Consider the following 16,183-nt stretch of genomic DNA (forward strand, 5'->3'; position numbering starts at 1 on the left):
TATATTATGTAGATTGATTGATTACAAAGTGCCCAACCCTCATGGGTTTATAAGACATCAAAAATACGGTTGCAGTGTTTTATTACATTTCATTAACTAAATAAGGATTACATAAATACAGATTACAGCTCAGCCTTAACCCTTTGGTTGCGTGGTAGTGAAAGGATTAAACAGTGTTCTGCCTCTTCTCCCAAGCTTGACAAATAAAATCTGCTACAAAAGAAGTTCCCATCCTGAAGCACAACATCTATATAAACAGAGGACATTTTACTGAAAAGTACTTGTAGTAAGAGACGGACAGACACGTTTGGTTCTACTGCAAAAACCCACTGAGCTTTATTAGTCTCCACCCCCACAATCATCTCCAACGTCATGCGTAACGTAACATAACATAATGCATATAGCCAACAGCTGAACTACAGTAAATCCACAACAAAGTGCTTAGGAAGAAAGCTAGAAAGATAGTGGGTGACCCCTCTCACCCACTCTATGGGGAGTTTGAGCTGTTGCCCTCTGGTAGTCGTTACAGTTTTAAAAACTCCTTCGGTTGGGCATCGTTTGGATTTGAACGATTCCGGTTCCGATTCCGATTCTCCATTTCGATTCCTGTTCTAAACTATTCTCGATTCCGATTCTTTGAGGTGCAGGTCAAAACAGGTCACAGCTTATTTCGCAGGAGATATATATTTATTTTTTTGAAAAATCTTTAATCTTTTTCATACTATTCACATTGTCAGTTGACTTGATACAGTTTAATTTGGTTGCTGTACTGTAACTAGGGTATTAATTAACAAAGGTTCCAGAACCGGAAGTTAGGAACCGGTTCCTATTAGAACCGGTTCTCGGTGCCCAACCCCATTCAATTAATCTTGCACTGGTTAGACTCGGTCCTTGTTGATTTATTGTATTCCCACGTTCTCTGCACTTCCCCATTACAGATGTATGTATAATGTCTGCTGTGATTGTAATTGTTGTTTTATTGTCCACATTGGTATCTACGGGCATCTATGGATCTCAGGGAATGTAATCGGTGTCAGAAATACTGTGTCTGTTACTGGGCTTGAGTAAATTGTGATGAAACAAAGGAGAATATAATATAAATTATGATTTTTCTTTGCATTTTTTGACGAATGTGAATATACCATGCTAAAAATGACCAGACATGAAACACTGATACTGAGCTTGTTCAGGACCTTCTTGAGATCACGTGTACAAAATATCTAAGCAAATTAATAAAGGGAAGATGATTAAACAGAAGGTTTTGTAGATACAGTACTGAATTCTGCCATCCGGACACATTCAATATTATTATAGAATATCAGGCCTATAAATTACCTTATTATAGCCAAGTTGCACATCTATGGATCGGGCCAAATCTACTCTTCCAAATGGCAGAGTTCAATTTGGATTTAGTATCACCAGGCGTGCAGCAAGAACCGTGAACGAAATCTACTGTAAATACAGTCAGCTTTTTATTCTTGCAACAGGTCCGCCATTTTGAATCGGATTTCAACACGGATGGTTGCTAAATGTTCACAGAAGGTAGACAACCTAACTGTGCTCCAATCTATGCCAATAACGTTCAGTTTTGTAGTATATAATCTAGAGAAATAAAAACTAATAATCAGGAAGTAATTTGCTTGCAGGAAGCTGGAAATTGCTAGGAAATGTAGTTTTTCGAAATGTCAATGCTCATTGAGAGCTCTGGATGCCCTCTGCTCAAATGTCTACAAAATTATTAACACATTCCATGAACTAAAATCTCACTAATAACACTTTAACCTATTGGTAAACAAACGTATTGCTGAAAATATACACTATGACTGCTGTTGTGACATGATTAGGGTGTTTACTCTTAGATAAGTAAAAAAAAAAGAAAAAAACGCTACTTTGATTCATACACTCGGTAGATATTGATTTATGATGTGATGTCATATGCGGTCCGCCGACGGACCGCTCGGGCTAAAGAGGTTAACCTATTGCTGAAAATATACACTATGACTGCTGTTTTGACAGGGTTAGGGTCTTTACTCCTGGCTACATTTGAAAGAAAAATGCAACATTAATTCATACAGTCTGTAGATATGGATTTATGACGTGATGTCATTTGCGTTCCACCGACGGACCGCTCGGGCTAAAGAGGTTAAGAGGGCAGATTATTAGAGGAGGAGGAGTACTATTTTCAAAAGCAGAACTCACGCAAGGGCTAAAAAATGGGTAGAGTTTATCTGTGAAGGTGCAGCCAGTGTAAGAATAGATATGAGCCCTGGCTTCCACATCATAAAAGGAGACCTGACCCTCCTCATAATCTACAAACACCCCGATCACCTGTGGTTTCTCTCTCAGGGACAGGGCTTCCTTTCCAGCAGTTATATATTTATCACCATTCCTCAGAATTATAGTCCAGTATCCATTTCTAGGGCCCAGCGTGATGCCTCCTTTCCTGTTGATGGACTCTCTGGCCACTCCTAAATCCCACTGGGGGTTCTCTTTAACCTGAACCTCATAGTAGAATCTCCCAGAGGAGAAGCTTTGCTTTCCCAGGACAATGCCTGTCTCGTCAAATCTCTCTGGGTTGTCAGGAAGGTCTTTCCGTGTAACACTGCATGTTACTTCTTTCCTATCACCAGAGAGGATGAGGTTAGGATGTGCTGTGTCAGGGTCCAGAGTCACATCCACTGCATACCGCTGGATCCTCTTCAGCTTGACTTCAGGCAGCTTCTCCATCTCTTCACTGAGAGTCTTCTCCAGCCGAGCCACAGTTCTCCTCATTATCTCCACACTCACATCACTGTGGACACTGACCTCAGACCAGTCCTTGGTGGGTGGAGGGGTGGAGAGAGATGGGAAGCTGTGGAGGAGGTGGAGGTGGTCTTCAGTGTGTGAGAGCTGCTCCAGCTCAGTGCTTCTCTTCTTTAGCTCAGTGATTTCCTGCTCCAGCTCCTTGATGAAGCCTTCAGCCTGTTTCTCTGCTGCTTTCTGCCTCCCCTCAATCACCTCAATGAGCTCAGCCTGACTTCTCTCAACGGAGGCCACCAGAGCAGTGAAGACCTCGACACTGTCTGCTATCTCTCTCTTTGCCTCGTTCTTGCTGAGGTCCACTGAGTGTTTGATCTGTTGGATCTTCTGCACACGCTCCTGGATCATCTGATGAACATCTGCCTCTTGTGTCCTCATCTCATCCTTCCTCTCTCTGTATTCTTTCTCTAGAGGGACAGTGTCGTGGGTTTTGTGGTCTGTCTCAGTGCAGAACTGACACACACAGGCCTGGTCAGTCCTACAGAACAGCTCCAGCGGTCTCTCGTGCTTCTTACACATCCTGTCCTCCAGGTTCTCCACAGGGTTGATCAGCTTGTGTTTCTTCAAGGCTGCAACTCTCTGATGAGGCTCCAGGTGGATCTCACAGTAAGAAGTCTGACACACCAGGCAGGACTTCATGGCATTGATCTTCTTCCCAGTGCAGATGTCACAGGTCACCTCTCCTGGTCTGGCAGGTTGCTGGTCTGGGCTTCTCTCTTGAACGGTCTTCCTGAACTGAGGTGCCATCTCTGATAGGACAATATTGACAAAGATATCTGGTCTCTTATCAAAAGTATTTTTACACATTGGACACTGGTACAGTTCATTGTTATCCCAGTACTTGGTGATGCAGGTCTTGCAGAAGGTGTGTCCACACTGGATGGAGACCGGCTCGGTGAAGACATCCAGACAGATGGAGCACAGGAACTGTTCTTCAGAAAAGAGATAGCTGGATGAGGCCATGTCTGTTAAATAATAAATACATTTCTTCATTAATTTTCAATTTAAAGTAACTGTAAATTCAACATAATTAAATCTTAATTTAAAATGTCATACATTTGATACAGTTAACCATTATAATCTTTTAAATAGACTAGATATAGCGTTGGATTTGCAGTTGGTTTCATAGCTACAGTACAGTATTTGTCAAAGAGACTAGTATGTGAAAACACTGCATTGTCAACACTGAGGGGTCTGTGTGTGTATGTGTGTGTGTGGATATGGTGCGTCTGTTTATGTCTGGGTCTCTTAATATGTCATGATGTGCTCTGTCCTTGTGTCCATGACTGTATTGTGACCTGTATCCCTATCGTATGTCTGTGCTTTTGTTGTGTTTTTATTCTAATGTTATTTATCTTGATTTATTCTGTTTTTATTGCTAACCCTTTTTTCCACACAGGATTTTAGCCTGTACCTTCTGGCAGGGGGACTGCCAATGGAAATTAGCCTTTTGACTAAAATTGGGTGCATTTACATTTGTAAAATGTTTTATTAATGTACACTGTCCCCCTTGATCAAATAAAGTAAACCTAAAACTGGGAAAGCCCAATCAGAATTCTTACCCATTACAAAAGTCCTGCAGGGATTAAAAAATAAATAAAAAATCAATCAATCTAACCCTAACTAACCTTACTGTCATGCACTTGTCCTAATAAACTAGCCTACACTGTAGCACTCAACACTTTGATGAACATTGTTACTCAGCTGATAGAGTTGTGCCCTTCCTGATGACTTGTCATACAGAACTTGTAAGTCGCTTTGGATAAAAGCGTCAGCTAAATGACTAAATGTAAATGTAAATTTAAATAAATCCTGTACCATTTATATTAATGATAGTCTCATCTTTGAATGGATGTCAAGTTCATCTTTATGCAGATGACACTATTGTTTATTGTATTGCTCCCTCTGTACGACTAGCCAATGATAACCTGCAACTCTCATTTAATGTTCTGCAAGATGTGCTTGTTGGCATTAAGCTTGTACTTGATGCAAACAAAACAAAATTAATAATGTCCTCTAGGGCTAGAGATATTGTTTACAATGATTTGCATATATCGGATATGAATGGGTTTGTCATCGAACAAGTTACAGAATACAAATATCATGGCATCTGGCTTGATGATAATTCTTGTACAGGAATAGAACCAGCTTCTCTATGATTAGCAGAAAGAGGGAAGTCTATCTATCTTGGATTATGGAGACGTCACGTGGTTTATAGACATGCTGCTCCTTCCACTCTGAATGAGACCTCTAGGCACAGTCCTTCATTCTGCTCTCAGATTTATTAGATTCGTATATATAGATTTGATATATTATACATTATTACACAGTCCCTTGTCCAACCATGTAAAATTCCTACAATTAAGTATGTCTCGCTTTTCTCTATCAAAACGCTTCTCTACAAGTATTCACTCGGTGCATCACAGTCACGAAAGGGCCTCGGATCTATGGGTAACAGTACTGTATATTTGAATACCGTTTATGTCACAAATGTATAAGTACTAAATACCTGTATGTCCCTATGCCATAAATGTCATGTATGTTGTGTATGTCATAAATGTCAATATGAATTGAAAATGGGGGACCCTGATGTAAACAAGACAAACGTCTTTCTCTGGTCTGCATCCCCTTAACAATTGTGTGTATTGAGCCGTACTGTATTGTACCCATTCTGCAATCTGTTAAATAAAGTTTTCATTCATTCATTCATTCAATCAAACAGGGACCAACATGTAACCAAACGAGAACTGTACCTCCAGACCACGATAGTCAGCAGAAATAGCCACTGCTGAGTGAATAGTAAATATTATTCATTGCTGAAGATTCATATTAACTCACCTGCGGTTCCTTTAGTGTCTTCAGTTCACAAGGCTAGAGGTAACTTGTTTCTGTTCATACAATGTTCAATGTAGACTAGCGAGTCAGTTTACTTTCACTTTCTAAACAATGAAACCTAGAAGGCTCCTCCCTCTTTTGGTGACGTGTAACTTAACCCTTCACATGAACCTCTTCTCCCATTTTCTGCTCTAAAGAGTAGGGTATAATATCTGCAGTGACGCAACCCCATACATAGGAGGGGAGGGGCCTGTACTTTGCGTTGGTGGTCTGTACCATAGATATCTATAGAACACTAGATAGCTTAAGGCGGAGTCACCAGCGTCACTGAACCGCCGCCATCTTGCTCCAGTTAGCCTTGAGTGAGAGTGAGTGAGCTGCACAGACAAAAATACTCATAACTCGCTGAAATATTGACGGATTTACAAACGGGTTGGTTTGCTATAAACATCAAAGATGTAGTTATGATACTGCATACTTATAAAAAAATAATTTAAAGATTTTCTTTTTACAAACTGCTTGAATCATAGCCACGTTAATAATGCTTGTAATAAACCAAACCGTTTGTAAATCCGTCAATATTTCAGCGAGTTATGAGTATTTTTGTCTGTGCAGCTCACTCACTCTCACTCAAGGCTAACTGGAGCAAGATGGCAGCGGTTCAGTGACGTCGCTCTCCATTGGCCGGCAGCGCGGGCAAGCTATCTAGTGTTCTATATATATCTATGGTCTGTACTCTGTACTGTGCGTTGGGGGTCTATACTGTGCGGTGCACTACTGCGCATGCGAGAAACAAAGTAAATTATAATATAGGACACTAGAAACATAAAGTAACATACGGAAAATAGGACCTAATGTCCAAAATATTGTTGTCTTAAACTGAATATCAATTGGATTAGGAGTAACCAAATAAAGCATTCAATGCAACCAATTGTCTATAGACTAGAATTGTTATTGATTGATTGATTGAAAACTTTATTAACAGATTGCAGAATGTGTACAGTACAGTTCAATACATACAATTGTTAAGGAGATGTAGACCAGAGAAAGACTTTCGTCTTGTTTACATCAGGGTCCCCCATTTTTAACACTTTAACCGCCGAAAACGGCGTAACTCGTCATTCCCCGCCATGCTCATTCCGCCGAAGACGCCGTAACTCGTCTTTGATGTCAATATTTCAAAAATCTGTCATCGAAATCATATTTCCTTTCTGGAGCCCTGAGATGTACTGGTGAGCTCCACTCAACTGTCTAACGGTTCGAGAGCGCCATCTGGTGGCAGATCGGCCAAGAGGGAGGGGCGCGCCAAACAGGAAGTGCCCATCCATATGTGCTCCGGGCACTCGCGATCGGTAGCCGGACTCCATCTCAACACACTGGATGATCAATCGCTCGCCCTAACTCAATAAACAACGTTATTTGGACGTATATAGTATTATACAACCTGGAAATGGTTCATCAGGATCAACATCCCATAATCGAAAACGGTCTACTCCACGCTGATCGTCCAACGGCGTGAGGAACATACGGTAAGATTCAGCGTTATTTTCTAACCTATTCCATATAAACTGCTATGATGAACATATGACCCACTCTGGATGAATCATCTAACGCTGCCCACGGAATTATAAACGATCCCCCGCCCATCCGGTCATCATCAGATCATACGTAGATCATTCTAGAAGTACCTCCAGTTGAAATTTTTCATCTCGCGCCGATCGCTACCAAACTGTATTTCATCATCAATATAATGCATTTGGGGCTATAAATCACGTTCTGAAGAAAGCTGCAGAAAACGATAAAAACATACTCATACTTTAGACCATATTTTAGTATGAATATGTGAATGAAAAAGTTTAACGTTGCTACACCCTGAACAATACATATAGGACATTGAATGGGCCATAATAATGGCAATGTAGCAATAGAATTAAAAAAGTTATAGCCCTGCAAAGAAGGGGAACTTCTCCATAGACAAATAGAGCTGGCGAGGGATGGTAAATTATGAATTTAACCATGGCGATCAAAGTGTTAATTCATCATAATAATAATAATAATAAATCAAATTTATATAGCGCCTTTCATAGAACCCAAGGTCGCTTTACAATCAGGACAAAAAATAGGGCAAGGAAAGTAGGGGGGGAGGGGGAAGAGGGGATGAGGGAAAGTAGGGGATAATGGACCTAATTTAATCTAAAACTAACTGATGGGGAAAGCCTTGGTGAAGAGGTGTGTTTTTAGAGCGGATTTGAAGGTGTCCAGGGTTGGGGCGTTGCGGATTTCGGGGGGGGAGAGAGTTCCAGAGGGTAGGGGACGCCACGCTGAAGGCTCTGTCCCCAAAAGTCCGTAACCTGGTGCGAGGGATGGAGACGAGACCTAGATCAGAGGATCGTAGGTTCCGGGATGGAGTGTACTGGTGGAGGAGATCAGACAGGTACCGGGGGGCGAGGGCATGGAGGGATTTGTAGGTGAGGAGCAGGAGTTTGAAGGTGATGCGGAACCTGACTGGAAGCCAGTGGAGATGGATGAGGGTGGGGGTGATGTGCTGCCAGGGCTTGGTGTGAGTGAGAACCCTGGCAGCTGAGTTCTGGACATACTGGAGCCTGTCCAGGGCTTTGCTGGGTACCCCGAACAGGACTCCATTACAATAGTCCAACCGGGAGGTGACAAATGAGTGGATCAGGGTCTCCGCCACAGAGTCTGAGAGTGAGGGTCGGAGACGGGAGATGTTCCTGAGGTGGTAGAAGGCAGACTTGGTGACAGATTTGATGTGGGAGTGAAATGAAAGTGTGGAGTCAAGGGTGACGCCCAGGTTACGGACTTCGAGAGACGGGGAGATGGAACAGCCGTCAACGTGGAGGAGGAGATCTCCAACCTTCCCGAGCAGTGCCTTGGGGGCCACAACCATGAGCTCTGTCTTTTTGCTGTTGAGTTTAAGTAATTTGGTTGCCATCCAGGTTTTTATAGCGTGGAGGCAGTTGACTACAGACTGTGGGGGGAGCTGGGAGGATGGTGAGGTGCTGATGTAGAGCTGAGTATCATCAGCATAACAGTGGAAGTTGAGTCCGTGGTGACGTATAATCTGACCGAGGGGGAGCATGTAAATGGTGAATAGTAGCATATGACATACATACATGACATACAGATAGACAGTACTGCTACTGTTATCTTAAACTGAATATCAATTGGATTACCAGTCCTGACTGTTACTCTAAGCTTAACCTCTTCTGGATGAGGGCCTAAACTTAACCCTTAGACTAGATTAGAATTACTTTACTTTGTTTCTCACATGCGCAGTAGTGCACCGCACAGTACAGGCCCCCAGCGCACAGTACAGGTCCTTCCTATGTATGGGGCTGCGGCACTGCAGTTGTATGCTATTGGCTCTAAACCAACAAATGATCAAAGGATGACACACATTCTCTCTCACACACAAACTGTATCTTCACTTTATGCCACATACTGTACTTTATTTGCCACAAATACTTCATTTGGATGTGTAAAATGTTATTATATCCCAGAATGAGGGATATTATGGATTCACCCTAATCGTGTCTGCCACGGCAGATCGTATGCGTCGCCTATTGAGGGAAAACATGAAATGGACAAGCATCCGAACACAGTCAACCAAGCCTACTTAATTCCCATGCGACATGGCAGGTGTGTGGGCTTGATTAGTGTCTGGTGTGCAGTGCCTTTAACTGGTGTCTGGTGATTGACAGTTCACCAGAGAAAACCAAAAATAACTAAATAAAAACCCACATAAACCGTGATCCATCACATAATTACCTCTGAAGCAGACTGGAAGCTGAATGGATGCAGAATGCACATTGAATAATGAATTGAATGTCAACCGTCCATATTAATAGGCGCTGTCATACTCTGTACTGGGACTTGTGCATTGCAACAACATTATTATGTATCAACATCCATTTAGTTAACTGTTCAATTAGGCGTGTATGAACAAATGTGTGGGCATAAAGTTGTGTACAGTTAAGTATTCTTAGCTATTTCACATAGTTTGATTATTCCAGGACAACTATTCAAAACCACTATTATTTGCTGAGACAAAACCAGATCTATATTATGTAGATTGATTGATTACAAAGTGCCCAACCCTCATGGGTTTATAAGACACCAAAAATACTGTTGCAGTGTTTTATTACATTTCATTAACTAAATAAGGATTACATAAATACAGATTACAGCTCAGCCTTAACCCTTTGGTTGTGTGGTAGTGAAAGGGTTAAACAGTGTTCTGCCTCTTCTCCCAAGCTTGACAAATAAAATCTGCTACAAAAGAAGTTCCCATCCTGAAGCACAACATCTATATAAACAGAGGACATTTGACTGAAAAGTACTTGTAGTAAGAGACGGACAGACACGTTTGGTTCTACTGCAAAAACCCACTGAGCTTTATTAGTCTCCACCCCCACAATCATCTCCAACGTCGTGCGTAACGTAACATAACATAATGCATATAGCTAACAGCTGAACTACAGTAAATCCACAACAAAGTGCTTAGGAAGAAAGCTAGGAAGATAGTGGGTGACCCCTCTCCCACTCTATGGGGAGTTTGAGCTGTTGCCCTCTGGTAGTCGTTACAGTTTTAAAAACTCCTTCGGTTGGGCATCGTTTGGATTTGAACGATTCCGGTTCCGGTTCCGATTCTCCATTTCGATTCCTGTTCTAAACTATTCTCGATTCCGATTCTTTGAGGTGCAGGTCAAAACAGGTCACAGCTTATTTCGCAGGAGATATATATATATATTTTTTTTTAAATCTTTAATCTTTTTCATACTATTCACATTGTCAGTTGACTTGATACAGTTTAATTTGGTTGCTGTACTGTAACTAGGGTATTAATTAACAAAGTAAAAAAAGAATCGAAATTAAGAATCGAAATGCAAATATATTACTTCCGGTTCCAGAACCGGTTCTCGGTGCCCAACCCCATTCAATTAATCTTGCACTCGTTAGACTCGGTCCTTGTTGATTTATTGTATTCCCACGTTCTCTGCACTTCCCCATTACAGATGTATGTATAATGTCTGCTGTGATTGTCATTGTTGTTTTATTGTCCACATTGGTATCTACGGGCATCTATGGATCTCAGGGAATGTAATCAGTGTCAGAAATACTGTGTCTGTTACTAGGCTTGAGTAAATTGTGATGAAACAAAAGGAGAATATAAATTATGATTTTTCTTTGCATTTTTGACGGTGAATAATACCATGCTAAAAATGACCAGACATGAAACACTGATACTGAGCTTGTTCAGGACCTTCTTGAGATCACATGTACAAAATATCTAAGCAAATTAATAAAGGGAAGATGATTAAACAGAAGGTTTTGTAGATACAGTACTGAATTCTGCCATCCGGACACATTCAATATTATTATAGAATATCAGGCCTATAAATTACCTTATTATAGCCAAGTTGCACATCTATGGATCGGGCCAAATCTACTCTTCCAAATGGCAGAGTTCAATTTGGATTTAGTATCACCAGGCGTGCAGCAAGAACCGTGAACGAAATCTACTGTAAATACAGTCAGCTTTTTATTCTTGCAACAGGTCCGCCATTTTTTATCGGATTTCAACACGGATGGTTGCTAAATGTTCACAGAAGGTAGACAACCTAACTGTGCTCCAATCTATGCCAATAACGTTCAGTTTTGTAGTATATAATCTAGAGAAATAAAAACTAATAATCAGGAAGTAATTTGCTTGCAGGAAGCTGGAAATTGCTAGGAAATGTAGTTTTTCGAAATGTCAATGCTCATTGAGAGCTCTGGATGCCCTCTGCTCAAATGTCTACAAAATTATTAACACATTCCATGAACTAAAATCTCACTAATAACACTTATTGGTAAACAAACGTATTGCTGAAAATATACACTATGACTGCTGTTGTGACATGATTAGGGTGTTTACTCTTAGATAAGTAAAAAAAAAACGCTACTTTGATTCATACACTCGGTAGACATTGATTTATGATGTGATGTCATATGCGGTCCGCCGACGGACCGCTCGGGCTAAAGAGGTTAACCTATTGCTGAAAATATACACTATGACTGCTGTTTTGACAGGGTTAGGGTCTTTACTCCTGGCTACATTTGAAAGAAAAATGCAACATTAATTCATACAGTCTGTAGATATGGATTTATGACGTGATGTCATTTGCGGTCCACCGACGGACCGCTCGGGCTAAAGAGGTTAAGAGGGCAGATTATTAGAGGAGTACTATTTTCAAAGGCAGAACTCACGCAAGGGCTAAACAATGGGTAGAGTTTATCGGTGAAGGTGCAGCCAGTGTAAGAATAGATATGAGCCCTGGCTTCCACATCATAAAAGGAGACCTGACCCTCCTCATAATCTACAAACACCCCGATCACCTGTGGTTCCTCTCTCAGGGACAGGGCTTCCTTTCCAGCAGCTATATATTTATCACCATTCCTCAGAATTATAGTCCAGTATCCATTTATAGGGCCCAGCATGATATGTCCTTTCCTGTTGATGGACTCTCTGGCCACTCCTAAATTCCACTCAGGGTTCCCTTTAACCTGAACCTCATAGTAGAATCTCCCAGAGGAGAAGCTTTGCTTTCCCAGGACAATGCATGTCTCGTCAAATCTCTCTGGGTTGTCAGGAAGGTCTTTCCGTGTAACACCGCATTTTACTTCTTTCCCATCATCAGAGAGGATGAGGTTAGGATGTGCTGTGTCGGGGTCCAGAGTCACATCCACTGCATACCGCTGGATCCTCTTCAGCTTGACGTCAGGCAGCTTCTCCATCTCTTCACTGAGAGTCTTCTCCAGCCGAGCCACAGTTCTCATTATCTCCACACTCACATCACTGTGGACACTGACCTCAGACCAGTCCTTGGTGGGTGGAGGGGTGGAGAGAGATGGGAAGCTGTGGAGGAGGTGGAGGTGGTCTTCAGTGTGTGAGAGCTGCTCCAGCTCAGTTCTTCTCTTCTTTAGCTCAGTGATTTCCTGCTCCAGCTCCTTGATGAAGCCTTCAGCCTGTTTCTCTGCTGCTTTCTGCCTCCCCTCAATCACCTCAATGAGCTCAGCCTGACTTCTCTCAACGGAGGCCACCAGAGCAGTGAAGACCTCGACACTGTCTGCTATCTCTCTCTTTGCCTCATTCTTGCTGAGGTCCACCGAGTGTTTGATCTGTTGGATCTTCTGCACACGCTCCTGGATCATCTGATGAACATCTGCCTCTTGTGTCCTCATCTCATCCTTCCTCTCTCTGTATTCTTTCTCTAGAGGGACAGTGTCGTGGGTTTTGTGCTCTGTCTCAGTGCAGAACTGACACACACAGGCCTGGTCAGTCCTACAGAACAGCTCCAGCGGTCTCTCGTGCTTCTTACACATCCTGTCCTCCAGGTTCTCCACAGGGTTGATCAGCTTGTGTTTCTTCAAGGCTGCAACTCTCTGATGAGGCTCCAGGTGGATCTCACAGTAAGAAGTCTGACACACCAGGCAGGACTTCATGGCCTTGATCTTCTTCCCAGTGCAGATGCCACAGGTCACCTCTCCTGGTCTGGCAGGTTGCTGGTCTGGGCTTCTCTCTTGAACGGTCTTCCTGAACCGAGGTGCCATCTCTGATAGGACAATATTGACAAAGATATCTGGTCTCTTATCAAAAGTATTTTTACACATTGGACACTGGTACAGTTCATTGTTATCCCAGTACTTGGTGATGCAGGTCTTGCAGAAGGTGTGTCCACACTGGATGGAGACCGGCTCTGTGAAGACATCCAGACAGATGGAGCACAGGAACTGTTCTTCAGAAAAGAGATAGCTGGATGAGGCCATGTCTGTTAAATAATAAATACATTTCTTCATTAATTTTCAATTTAAAGTAACTGTAAATTCAACATAATTAAATCTTAATTTAAAATGTCATACATTTGATACAGTTAACCATTATCATCTTTTAAATAGACTAGATATAGCGTTGGATTTGCAGTTGGTTTCATAGCTACATTACAGTCAGGGCTCTACAGTGCGACCATATTGCTCGCATATGCCCCTAAAAATATGTGTGTGCGAACCTGAAAAATCAATTACGTGCATGGTGTGCGAGTGCAGATTACAGCCTCAGTCGTCCTTTTTTTTTTATTTCTCCGCTGAGAATCGTTAAAAAACTACAAGTCCCACATTGCACTCAAGCCAACGGTCCAATCACAGTAGAGTGACGTGACTGGTTTCATGGGAAATAAAGCAAATGACCAATCGGAAGCTCTCATTTTGCTTGTTTACGTCCTGAATCAGGGCTTTGCGTTTTCCGAGACACTAACTTATTATATAGTCTTACTAGTGCGGTGGCTTAGCAAAAAAATGTGGACGCACCGGACAAAAGCACCACATTTTTTCCACGTGTTCCCCATCACCATAGCTTTCATTTTGGGGTAGGGGCCACGTCATCATGATGGATTTCAAGATCGCCGCCATGTAAAATCAAGGTTCTGCCCATTAATAAATATCTTGGTCCATAGCGCGCTCAATATTTGAGCGAACACAAAGGTATTGGTATCCCTGCAAACTAGAGAAGCCAAGCTTTCCATTGGTACCATTTTCATTAAGCCCAACTGTTGGGAAGGGGGGTTTTAATAGGCAATGATTCAAAATTATGTAAAATGTTCGACCTAGAAAAAACTGCCATGCCCATCTTTCAAAAGGTCCCTTGGCTGTTCACATGAATATATCAGAGTGAACATTGGTTTTATAGGTACCCACAAGCCTCTTCTTTCCAGACATACCCACTGTGTCCAACTTGCATGCTATTTGGGGCAATAATCAAGCAGGTTTGTGCATGTGGTACAAATGTGTCGAACATTGGGTTAGGGTTTGTTGTTAGAATGTTGAACATAGAAGATCAATTTTGGTGTCAAACTAGGGCTGGACGGTATGGTCAAAAATGTATATCTGAAGCATAGACGGTAACGGTATATATCACGGTATATTAACTTATCTTAAAATGTCTATATAAATGCTTCTGAAGGGGTAAAACACTGTTATTCTGTTACAGCTGCTGAGCTATACTATAGCTAATGTCCATCCAATATCTTCCTTTTTAATTAAATAGGTTCAAGAATCGAATCAGGATTGTTAGCAGAGAGAGAGAGAGGGAGGGAGGAGGCTGCTAGAGTGGAGCTAACGTTAGCTTGCTGAGGCTAGTACATCGACAGACTGCTAGTGGAGCCAGCTAACGTTAGCTTGCTGAGGCTAGTACATCGACAGGCTGCTATAGTGGAGCCAGCTAACCTTAGCTTGCTGAGGCTAGTACATCGACAGTTAACATTACATAAGGTTTTAGCGCGACTTGGGCATTCCAGAATGGCGAGGATGCAAAGCATGTTAGACCATTGGACTCGTCGCAGAGTTTACATTACACATAGAAACTGCGCGACTTGCGAGAGAAGTTGTCACACAGCCTTCAAACGCAGGGTGGAAGAGCTAGTTTGCTTCTGTGTATTATGAAATGACAATTGCGCGTTGACACGCCCACTGCGTGAAGCGTCTGTGCTCCTAAATAACTTTTTCCAGTTCGCACATCTATTATGACTAATTCTATCTATTTTTAGGGGCAAATACGAGTGAAATAGTCGCGCCCTGGCTGTGGTTACATGACGTCATTGCTATTTTAAAGCTGCTCTACCGGTTACAAGGTATAGTCAAAATCCATACCGTAGCGCAAATTCATACCGTTTATACCGTCCACCCCTATGTCAAACTACAAAATTTCTGGGTCAATAAATGTGTTAATGCTATGAAGAATATCCTGGTCGTTTGGTCATTACGGTGTTGATGACCGGTATAGCCACCGACAGCTGTCATGAGACGTGCACTGAGAGTATGGCCACCGCGGGAATTTTTATGAAACATTCTGATATTTTCACAGGTCTTGTGCAGTGGTTTCGTGCGTGCCACTGTCAACCAAGCGACCGACAGTGGCACGACTCGAGACGTGCACCGTTTGACAATGATATGCATGCATGCAGCATAATTTGCGAGTGCTCTTGTGAGTCGTGACTGAGGAGAGGATGGCCCGCAGGCCACAGGAATTTCTATAAACATTCTGATACTTTGTTTAGTTAACTATCTATTCCGTTAGTTAACTATGTATTGATAGATAACTTATTACATATTAATATGATTTTGCTTCTTTCTGTCCCTTCTCAAACAAAACCATTTGTCTTGAGCTATGTTGATTATTCCTTCCATAGGAAGACATATTTAAATGTATTTGTATTTAATTCAATTTTTATTTAGTTTTTGTTATTACAAATGTGTGTTTATGGTTGAAAATGTTCGAGATAAATAAAGATCAAATCAAATCTAACTGAAGAAGTTATCCCTCTTCTAACAAGAGAGAAAAACGTATAGTTTAGCTTTAAACTATGTCAGAGTATTAGAGTCATTACGGTAACCTGCCGTACGTCACCATGGTAACACGGGGGTTTTACGACACTAGACCGACTTACGTACTGACTGAATGTGGCTCGCTTGTGTATATGCTCGACAACGTTAT

General features: G+C 41.9%; 1 protein-coding gene across 1 annotated transcript; it reads right to left on the reverse strand.

The window, feature by feature from the left end:
- Positions 1 to 1,418: 1,418 nt before the first annotated feature.
- LOC311223746 (uncharacterized protein) lies at positions 1,419 to 13,464 on the reverse strand (the record flags this gene model as incomplete). Its single annotated transcript, XM_084308518.1, has 2 exons — positions 1,419 to 3,764; positions 11,838 to 13,464. The coding sequence occupies 2 exons, from the start codon at positions 13,462 to 13,464 to the stop codon at positions 2,104 to 2,106; spliced, it is 3,288 nt and encodes a 1,095-aa protein (XP_084164644.1). The 3' UTR covers positions 1,419 to 2,103.
- Positions 13,465 to 16,183: the final 2,719 nt, after the last annotated feature.

The sequence above is a fragment of the Notolepis coatsorum genome (genome assembly GCF_963971535.1).
Source record: "Notolepis coatsorum genome assembly, chromosome: 2".
NCBI classification, from domain to species: domain Eukaryota; kingdom Metazoa; phylum Chordata; class Actinopteri; order Aulopiformes; family Paralepididae; genus Notolepis; species Notolepis coatsorum.